This window comes from Phacochoerus africanus, chromosome 4 (genome assembly GCF_016906955.1).
Source record: "Phacochoerus africanus isolate WHEZ1 chromosome 4, ROS_Pafr_v1, whole genome shotgun sequence".
Lineage (NCBI taxonomy): Eukaryota > Metazoa > Chordata > Mammalia > Artiodactyla > Suidae > Phacochoerus > Phacochoerus africanus.
In genome coordinates, this window is record NC_062547.1 from 85,689,980 (window position 1) to 85,701,284 (window position 11,305).

The window sequence follows — 11,305 nt, forward strand, 5'->3', positions numbered from 1 at the left end:
ATGAAATTCTCTGTTTGGGAAGGACTTTCTGTCCTGTGTTACTGTAAAGTGTCACTGCTTCGTCTCATGCACGTGGCTAGTGCGACCCAATAATTACTTTTAAAAAGAAAGTTTATTTGCTTCATTTATACAATGGCCATGAAACAGAAGGATAAACTTACTTGAGATTGAGGGCTTTTCTCAGCAGAAACAGAAATAGTCTAGATCCGAAGGAGTTGCTTTGTACAGTGGTCTCCAAATTCTGATCTCACAGTTTCATTAGTAAACAGATCCTTCTCTCTATTCATACATACCTATTTATAAAGCATACATGTTCTTAGCACTTTACTCAAAAAGCACTTTATGAAATCAATCCAAATGGAAATGTTTAAGGAATGAGGACAAAAATAAAAGTAAATAGTAGTTCTAAAAAAAAAAAAAGAAAAGAAATAGGAGTTCTAATACTCTTTTTGCTCCTGGATGGAATTGTGCTCCACTTTAGAAAACACTGACTATTCTAAAGGATAGACCCTATCTTGCTGTAAGGTTTGTATTTTGAGTGTTTCAATCAAAATTAAACATATATATCTAATATTAACTTGATGATAATGGTTTTCTTCCACGCAGTCCCTATCAATTCTGAAAATCTGTTTTCTGGAGTCCCCCTTGTGGCTCAGCAGGTTAAGGATGCACCCTTGTTTCTGAGAGCAGGCAGGTTCGATCCCTGGCCTTACTCAGTGGGTTAAGGATCCATTGTTGTCACAAACTGCAGTGTAGGTCACAGATGTGGCTCTGATCCGGTGTCACTGTGGCTGTGGCATAGGCCCTCAGCTGCAGCTCTGATCCGATCCCTAGCCTGAGAATGTCCATATGCCACAGATGTGGATTGTAAAAAAAAAAAAAAAAAAATGAATAAATAAATAAATCTATTATCTTTCATCGAGGTAAGTGATTCTTGAAGTATGGCATCCAGACCAACCAACATCCTTGGGAACTTGTTAAAATGCAAATTCTTGGAGTTCTCTTGTGGTTCAGTGAGTTAGGGATCTGGTGTTTTCACTGCAGTGGCTCAGGTCACAAAAGAAATAATAATAGTTAATAAAATGCAAATCATTGGGCCCTACCCTGCAACATAAAATCGGAGATTCCTGGGGTTGGGGCCCAGCAATCTGTTTTAACTAGTCTGTTTTTTGTGGGGGTTTTTTTTCTTTCTTTTTTTTTTGTTTTGTTTTTGTTTGTTTGTTTGTGGGGTTTTTGGGCCACACCCACAGCATATGAAGACTCCTGGGCCAGGGGTCAAACCTGAGCCACTGCAGTGGCAATGCCAGATCCTTAACCTACTCTGCCTAAGAGAACTCCTCACCTGTGGGTTTTTTTTTTTCCCCCATCTAAGTGTGTTCACCCCAAACTCCCCTACTCCTTCTGATCAATCTCATTGTGTAAACCACTTTCTTTTTTTGTCTCTCTTTTTTGTCTTTTGTCCTTTTAGGGACGCACCCGTGGCATATGGAGGTTCCCAGGCTAAGGGTCGAATCAGAGCTGTTACTGCCGGCCTATGCCAGAGCCACAGCAACACCAGATCCAAGCCACATCTGTTACCTACACCATAGCTCATGGCAACGTCGGATCCTTAACCCACTGATGGAGGGCAGGGATCGAACCCGTAATCTCATGGTTCCTAGTCAGATTAGTTTCCGCTGCACCACGACGGGAATTCCATCCTTGCCTGTGTTTTTAAACCAAATTATTTCTGGTGCACCTTGCAGTTTAAGAACCCCATCTAGATCATTGCGTTAATTGAATCTTACTCCTGTCAGCAAATTCTTCCAGAATGTGTTTTAAATGTGGGAAATGTCTGACTGGAGATTTGATGGATGTTCCTTACAATTTCAGGATTTACTTCAGATGCAGTATGAAGGAGTAGCTGTAATGAAAATGTTTGATAAGGTTAAGGTGAACGTAAACCTTCTCATATACCTGCTCAACAAGAAATTCTATGGGAAGTGAAGTGCCTGCAGAAACCTCCTGGATCTCTATCACCTGGATTGGGAAATGAATCTGTTTAGTATTTTTGTTTTTAAACATGATTGAAATCACTACTTATACACGCGTGATTCTTTTTTTTTTTTTTTAAAGACCAAAACTGTTCCGAAGAATGTACCCATGTGCCTTTTTGATCATCTGAAACTGCAGTAGAATGATACACAAAATGAATTAATGCAAACACTGCCACATTGTACTGTGGTATAGGTACTCTGATTTCCAACTCTGGACATTCTGTGATTTGTTTTAAAGGAAGGGGGAAATAACTTTAGCTGACTAGGGACAAAGGGGTAAACCTATTTTCCTATGAAAAATAATTTTTTAATGTCCCATTTGAATAATGTACCTCTCCATAGATTTTTTAATCTGTGGAGAGATGGAAACTGAATTATTTGTAATGAATTATTTAGACAGTTCTCAGCCCTGCCTTCTGAGCGTTAGCAATTTTAAAAGAGAACTTTTGTGCAATTCAAAATGAAGTTTTTATAAGTAATTGAAAGTGACAATACAGGAACACTTTCTGTATAAAAGTATATATTTTATGTGATTTATTCCTCCTAAATGAAGTGCACTACTGCCTCGTGGTAAAGACTCTCGGACCCAGAGCCTTTAAGTGACTAGGGAACAACATAAGTAGTGATCATAGGCCTGGATCTCCACCCCTCACAATTTATTTGAATATTTCAATTGTGCCTCTCAATTTTTTGTAATGCAATAAAATCAGTATCTGGATGGTTTTTAAATGTATTCTTTGAAAAAATTGTTTTATGTAAAATAAATGTTGCTGAATTACATTCATTTGACTTTTGTCTGAATAAATCCACATCATTAAGTGGCTAGAAGAGGGTTCTTGGTGGGGCTTTTGAGGAAAAGAGGGACAGTTGACCCTTGAACAACAGGGGTTGGATCTGTGTGGGCCCATTTACACATGAGTTTTTTTTCAATAACTGTAAAATATATATTTTTTTTCCTCAAATCTTTTCACTTTTGATATCTAGTGTTAGTAATATATATGATATCTACAGTGTTTTGTATCATAGAAGACAATATTGATATATGGACAGATGATTTATTTGGTAAACAAACAACATAAACTTACAGTATTGATCAATAGTGCAGTATTGTAAATGTATTTTTCTTAGGATTTTCTTTGTCTTTGTTTTTAGGGCCGAACCCGAGGCATAGAGAAGTTCCCCAGCCTAGGGGTCCAATTGGAGCTGCAACCATCGGCCTACACCAGAGCCACAGCCACTCAGGATCCCAGTCGCATCTGCAATCTACCCCGCAGCTCATGGCTGGATCCCTAACCCATTGAGTGAGGCCACATCCTCATGGATAGTAGTCAGGTTCGTCAACGGCTGAGCCACAGCGGGAACTCCCCTTAGGATTTTCTTAATAACCTTTTCTCTAGCTTACTTTATTGTAAGGATACGATGTACAAAACATGTGTTAATCAAGTGTTTATGTTATTGGTAAAACTTTAGATCAACAGTAAAACTTTAGATCAACAGTAGATATTAGTAGGCTGTTAAGTTTTAGGAAAGTCAGAAGTTATACTCAGACTTTTGACTATGTGGGGGTGCGGCGATGGTGCTTCTCACCCCAAATTGTTCCAGGGTCAACTGTAATACACCTATAGCTGTACTTGTTAGACTATAGCGTTTATGGGGAAGAGAAATAATTTTCTCTTCTACCCTTCTAGGTTCTTGGCTGAAACCCCCCCCCCCCATAATAAAAGATGAACAGCAGAAAAACAGGTTTAATAACATGTGTACTTCCTATATATATGGGAGACACAGGAAAAACTGGGTAACTCCCCCAAACGGCCCAAGCCACCCCCTTAACTACCATCTCCTGCTAATGGCAATGGATGGTAGGGTGGGAAGAGAATGGTTATGGGAGGTAATTGGGCAAAGCACAGCAAAGGAGGGTATGGTTATGCAGATTTACACCTCAGCCTTCTCCATTGATAAGAGTTTCTAGAGAGGTAGTTATCCTTCTCTTCCAGGAACTAGGGGAAACACCCTTAACAAACAGAGATTTCCTTTGTAAATGTCAGTGTCTTTTACAAGAGGGTAACTTTACTTGGTTTTCAGAGCTTCTCCTACATCTGCTGTTCTTCAAAAATAACCAGCTCGAAGTAACCCTTCTACCAGAGAGGCATGTTGTAGGGGTGACAAATTCTGACCCCCTTCTAGAGTGAGCTGCTAAAACCAAGAGATCCAAAACCCTGTGGCTGAAACAAGGTAGAAGGTTGTTTTCTCAAAGGTAAGTGAACGTTCCCATGAGGATCGAGGGGATCCAGACCGGCCAGTTGGCTCTGTCCTGATCACTAATTCCTGGCCAATAGGAAGAGGGAAAGAAAAGTCCAGGGCATGTTGTTTAGTTTCAAGTTCCATATGTCATTTCTGCTTATATGCCATTGGCCAAAACTTAGTCACGTGGCCACACTAGTTTCAAGAGAGTCTAGGAAGTAAGGTCCCTGACTAGGCAGTCATGTGTCCAATTAAAACCTGAGATAGAGCAGGAGCAGTGATTCCTGGGGACTGATCAGCTGTCTACCACAGCAGTAACCTAGACTCTGAGGCTAGAACCTCCTTAACACTTTGTATCTGTTCATTCATTCAACAGGCTTTATTTTCCACAGGAGTTACCACATATTGAGAAACTGGGTTAACTTGTGCTCACTGGGCACAAAGGAACTTTAAGGTAAGAACGATGGAATTTGGAAAAATCCAAATTTTGAAAAGTAGGATCTGTTATTTTGATGATTATTTCAGGCTATACATATTTCTGACAGAACAATATTATCTCAACAGTTTGTATGTATTTATTTTAATGTGTTATCCTTACTACAGACTTCTATAATAAATACATAGGGTTAAGCCTCTCCTTGAGAATAAACCTCCCTCTCCCCTACAGGTAGCATTAGGTGAGGAACAGAAACCAATAGGAGGTAGGTTAGCTTCCTTCTTTATGCTCCAGGAAAGAGTCTCGTAGAAATGGACAGGAGGAGTCAAAATCAGGGAATCATGTATGGAAGTAAAAGCCAACCTTTCACAGAGGTTCTGAAGGGAGCTGGCTTAACTTGTGGCACACCTGAGTGTTATTTGTCTGGATAAAGATCTTTATATCCTGCCAACACCCTCAAGGAAAGCTGCGATTGTTTTCTCTCTGTTGGCCCACAAGATAAGGCGATTCTTGCAAATACTACCAATCCTATTTGTGTGAGATCTTTAAGGGAAATGGATGAATGAGTGACCCAGAGAGGGAAGTATGTAAGGAGCCCAAGGAGCAAGGAGGACTAGGAGCCCACAGAGGCATGTGTGCAGAGATTGTTGGAGCCAAGGACCACACCACCCCCAGGAGGGCTGAACCATCCCCCAAGCCAGGGGAACTCTTGATCAATGTAGGGGAGGGAAAATAATTTTCCCTATACCTTTGAGTTCTTGACGGAGAGCCCCTGTAATACACGATCAACAGCAGGAAAAAAAAAAAAAAATCAATTAACATGTATGTCTTGTGCATACATGAGAGATACCCAGGAAAACGGAGTAAAACTGCCCCCAATGGCCCAAGTCACCCCCTTAAATACGATCTTCAGTGAAAGATAAAGATGTGGAGGGGGTTGGGGGTGGGGGCAATTCGCAGGAAGATGGGAAGAGGAAACAAAAGCCATGTAGATAAGACGCCCTGGAAAAAGTGATCTCCGGCAATAGCGCTCTTCCTGGTGTGGGAAGGAACATAATGTCTTTTCCATCAAAGGAAATCGTGGTTACTCCATTTTGCTCCGGTTTCCGCCTTCCTTCGACCCCCGCTCCTCTTTCCCTCTTCTCCCAGTAACAATTTATTTCACATTAGCCAACCGGGAAGAATGTGCACCCTGACCTGACCCATGGGAAGGGGACAGGTACATCCCCTGCGTTAGGGATAAATAGGGGAGGGTCCTTTGTTGAGCGCGTGCACTTTTTGGAGCGCCCAAGCCCTTCTGCAGAAGTAAAGAGCCTTGTCGAGATCTCCCCGTGTTCATGTGTCTCATTTTCATTTTTCGACACTGACGATCCGAGCCATGTCCCCAACACTGGCAAGCCCTCTTTCTAACATGATCACCCCTTACCAAGGGTAACTTCCGATTCCCTTCCCTGAGCTTCTCTGTGCCTGCAGTTTCTCAGTATAAGACGACGCCAAAGAGAGAGACCTGAGGGTGGCCTATCTGCTCCCCCTCAGCAGCTTCCTCCCCAGGGCTCATCGCTTTTTGTACTTATCGGAAGAAGAAACATAAATGGTTTTGCTTTTAAAATACTTAGCAATGGAAATGTTAACTTCATTTTTACCTAGCTGACTCCTGTATTTTGATGTATGTTTGATCATGTTCCCACTGTTAGAAACATGGACTTGAGTCTGGAAAGTTGAGAGAGTCCGTGTTGCCCCGAATGCCACGTTTTAGCACCTGGAGCTTGAAAAGGCCAAAAAGGGGACCTTCCTGTTGTGACTCAGCCAGTTGAGAACCTGAGGTTAAGTCTCTGTGAGGATGTGGGTTTGATCCCTGGCCTTGCTCAGTGGGTTAAGGATCCAGCACTGCAGCTCCAGCGTAGGTTGCAGATGCAACTCATGGGGTGTTGCGGTGGCACAGGCCTCAGCTGCAGTTCCGATTCAGTCCCTGGACTGGGAACTTCCATACGCCATAGGTGCAGCTGTAAGAAGAAAAAAAAATAAGGCAATAAAGGATCTCAGTTAGTTACTCTCAAAGTGATCTCCAAGAGAGGGAAAGCCTATGCATCCTTTAATATTCTGCAAGTTTGTGATGAAAAAAGAGACCAACTCAGTGAGATCATCCTCTGACATGACGTATGTTAAAAAAAAATTTTTTAAATTGCAAGCCCAAAATGGACTCATTTTCACTCCCTGCCCCCTACAACCAACCAAGACTTTATTGCAGCTGTAACCCCTCCCAGAAATGTGACCTTTGAAACAGTCAATCTTAAATTTCCGGATCCGCACTCCAGAGCTAATCTGCATGATAAAGAATCTTGCAATTTCCTTTCCCCAAAAAACCAGGACCTGGCTTGAAACAATCCTTTCTTTTCTTTTGTTAATATCTTCTTGCGACACCCTTCTACCTATAAAAACCCCTATATCTGGGTACCCTTCTGGTTGTTCCATGGGATGCTGCTTATGCCTATATCTTTGAATAAAACCAATTAGATCTTCAAATTGACTCTGCTGAATTTTGATTTTGAACATACATCTCCCTTTTGTCACTGAAAGACCAGAACCATGATGTGTATGTTGGTGAATGTGTGTGTGGTTGGACACTAATTAGAGGTGCTGCTCATGATGTAATTTTTATAACACGGGCTGTGGTTAAGTAGGGATTTGTGGTACTCCTCAAACATGCCAAGAGGCAAACCTCAGAACTGCCTATGGTCAAATTGTCTTTTTTTTTTTTTTTTTTTTCAGAGAGTCTGGTGAGTGTTGGGTGGCTGATCGGCTTTTTGAAAGAAAAAAAAATCTATTTCCTCTGTTACTGAAATCAGAACTTAGGATAAGATGGAGCCGGATAAGATGGAGCCCTCTAAGTCATCCTGTGAGCGCCAAAGGACAGAGATTATTACAATCACTGCTGTATGTCCAAAGCCAGGCAGTGCTTTGTAAATGGTGAGGAGATGGAATCCCAGCAGTGAGTTCTGCAGTGGGCGAGAAGGAGACAGAACCCCACTATCTCTCAGGAGTTCCAGTATGTCTTTAGGTTGGCCCTTGCATGAATGGGCCTGTTACCGATTATCTCAGTTTAGTTAGCTCTTGCCAAATAAAATAGCTCATACACATGTTCTAGATTGCCTCACCGTTGTTTCCTTATAGATATAGATACAGAATTTCTTAGGTGAAATATTTTGGAAAGTGTTATGATTAATTTTGGGTGTCAGTTTGACCTGGCTAAGGGATGCCTATACAGCTCACAGATATTTCTGGGTATATCTGAGCATATTTCTAGAATGGATAAGTGTTTTGAATCTGCTCAATGAGTATAGAAGTTCACCCTTACCAGTATGGATAAGCATTGTGCGATCCACTGAGGACCCAGTTTTGGCTGCACCTGTGACATGTGGACGTTCCCAAGCCATGGATTGAATCTGAGCAGCAGCTTCGGCAAAACCAGATCTTCAACCCACTGCGCCACAGCAAGAACCCTTCCCTCTCTCTTCCTGAGCTGGAACATCTGTCTTCTCCTGCCCTGGGACATCAGAGCTCCTGGTTCTCAAGCCCTCACACTCTGGGATTTACACCAGCAGCACCCTAGTTTTCAGGTCTTCAATCTTGGACTGGGAGCTACACTGCCAGGTCCCCTGGTTCTCAGGCCTTTGGACTCAGTGAATGACACCACTGCTTTCCTGGTCACCAGCTTGCAGACAAGATCGTGGGACTTCTTGGCCTCCATAACCATGTGAGCCAATTCCAATAATAGATCTCTCTTTATATATATCTCTATATGTCCTATTGGTTCAGTTTCTCCAGAGAACTCTCGCTTATACAGAAAGGCAATGAACAGATATGAGAAGTGACAGATAGTGACTTCACCATATATAACTTGAACAGGTTTTTGCTGTTTTCTTTTTAACTGATGACTGAATTTGACCTTTTCTTAGCACCCCAACCACAATAGTCTCCCATTCTGTCCATGGTATAATGAGTGGAAATGCATTGTTGACCCATTATACAAGATTACTTTTAAACCCAAAATACCAATGCCGGTTTGTATCAACGAAAGGTGGAAACAAGACTCCTGTTTAGCTTAACTTGATTACAGACTTACTGCTGGCTTCAAAAACAGATGTGGAAGGGTACCATGTGGTGCAGAGGGTTAAGGAGACAGCATTGTCACTGCAGTGGCTCAGGTTCTATCCCTGGCCCCTGGAATTTCCACACACACCGGGAGTGGCCAAAAAAAACCCTGGAAAACAAACGTGAAGATGTCTGCCCCAAATCTGGAGAATCACATTCAAATGTAATTTGAATTCAACTTGAATTCATTTCATAGAAGCCTGATATCACCACTCTTAGCTTCCAAAAGGAAATTGCCAAGGCAGTCTCTTGAGATAAAGTGTTGTCCTTGGAGGCTTTCGCATAGAGGAGTGGTAACAGGAATACCTAAAGCAGGCAGATCATCTAATGGGTTTAACCCATTTTCCTAGGATCTTGGGATTAAAACTTTCACCATTTCGGATAGCACATTTGTTTTAAAACATCTACCAGAAACACTATGAGAAGATAGCTGATGATTCACATTATTGGTGCCAGACAAGTTCAAACAGAGAAAATAAAAACTGGGAACCAGTGTCAAGTGACTGCAGTATGAAGGATGCTCTTGAGACAGAAATATTGACTCAGGTTGTCAGTGTAGGAACTTGGGCTCCAATACATTCTTTTGATATGGCCACTGATTAACATTTGTGGCTTAAGGGCTCCAGGGAGTAACATCCCCACAGGCCTTGTTTACTATAGGGAGGGTACCTATGCCCTGAAGGACATGAATCCCTAACCCCCTGTGACTCAGTTTACGGGAAGAGAAGGACAAAGAAACTATGAGACTTATGGGACATTTCCACCCCTAAGGCCCTACTGGACAAGGACTGATTTGGGTAACTGAGCAAGGTCAATGGGAGGAAAAAAACCCCTCTGGACCCCATGTTGGTGCCCTCCCCACCTTTAAGGAATAAAAGCCCCTATAGGACAATAGAGAAAGGGGGCTCTTCACCCGCCCTCCCAGTAACCCTGGGAGCTATTGGCTTTCCTTTAATAAAGACTTTGCTTGCTTGCTGCCTGTGTGTTCGTGGAGTTCATTCTTCAACTGCCAACTGCCGTGAACAAGAACCCAGATCCGGTATCATCTTTCCAGTATCACTGTGATGATGACATTTTATTTCTAAGGAATATTAACATGTTAGGTAGCCATTTCTGGCTAGGTAGATTTCCTACTCTGGGGAACCTGCACCTATTTGCTCTAAAACTGCCCACAAAAAGGTATGGGTGACATGGAATGAAATAGATTGATCTCTTTTTCAAGACGCTCTAAAGAGTGCACAGATACTATAGGAACTGCTGTAGAGAAAACAGCACTCACGAAGAGACCACCACATTGGAAATTACTACAACTCGGAGCTGTAGTCGCTGGCCCACACCACAGCCATGGCGATGTCAGATCTGAACCACATCTGCAACAACCAGATCCTTTAACCCACTGAACAAGGCCAGGGATGGAACCTGGTCCTCGTGGAACTCACCTGTCCACTGAGCCATGAGGGGAACTCTGAAACACATGGCTTTAATGATCACATCTCTTGGGTATGTTTTCCTTGGAGAATTGAATAGGGAGATTTTTTAAAATAGCATATTTAATTGCATTATTCAGTAATTTATTGAGCAACTTCTATGTACATCAAGGCTCTGCTCTGAGGCGGATAGGGAGGGAGAATGCAGGAAGGCAGCAGAAGGTATCCGCTGTATTTTCTCCACTGGTTTTAAGTGTTAGGACTCTCTCTGGCCAATGACACTGTCCATGCAAAATTCCCTTTTTAAAAGGCTTAGAAACCTGACCAGGGACTCTAAATAGCAGTTTATCAGCCCTAGAGTGTAGACACACTCCCACATCTGAAGAAGGCGCTGCGGGTAAACTTTCCCAGAAATGGTCACTTGAGGGGACCCATTTCCCTTTGCGGTCTCAAAGACGCGCTCTCCAGATAGGCTCTCTAAACAAAATAATTCTGCGTGCTTTTCGCCGCGGAGCTTCAGCCGCGCAGTCCTCCAGGGGGCCTTTAGCCAGGAGGCTCGACTATCCCCAGCCCTGTGACTTGAATTTGGCCAAACTCTATTAAATTCAGGTCACAGCATCTAGGAAAGCGTGAACACCCTGCGGGTATCCCTTTCGCAGGAAGCGTCTGAGTACTGCCTGGGCTCCTCGGGGAATGCCCAGCCTTCCAGAAGCCCCTTGGAAAAGGCTGAACAGGTGGTTTCAGCGCGCAGCTCGCCTTGGAGCTCTTATTAAAGGTGACAAGTTGCAGCCCTGCTGGAGCGCGAGGGAGGAAAAGCTACCGGATGGTCGTTTTCACTCGTCGTCAGCGTGCCGATGAAATATCAAAGTGGCGAAATAAAGAGAGTAAGAAACGTCAAGAATTCTGTTCATAGCTAAGAGCCCATTCTCATCAGCGGGCAACTCTTGTCTCTACATTTTTTAATCCACTAACTTGTTAAGCCACTATCCCCAAATGACAAAAACCAAGTCACG

General features: G+C 42.7%; 1 protein-coding gene across 1 annotated transcript in view; it reads left to right on the forward strand.

Annotated features, from left to right (window-relative positions):
* The window catches only part of IQGAP2 (IQ motif containing GTPase activating protein 2), a 338,102-nt gene extending 335,286 nt beyond the window's left edge, over window positions 1–2,816 (forward strand). The window contains 1 exon segment of the mRNA XM_047778139.1: window positions 1,873–2,816. Coding sequence (XP_047634095.1) covers window positions 1,873–1,986 — 114 coding nt within the window. The 3' untranslated portion in view covers window positions 1,987–2,816.
* The last annotated feature ends 8,489 nt before the right edge of the window (window positions 2,817–11,305 follow it).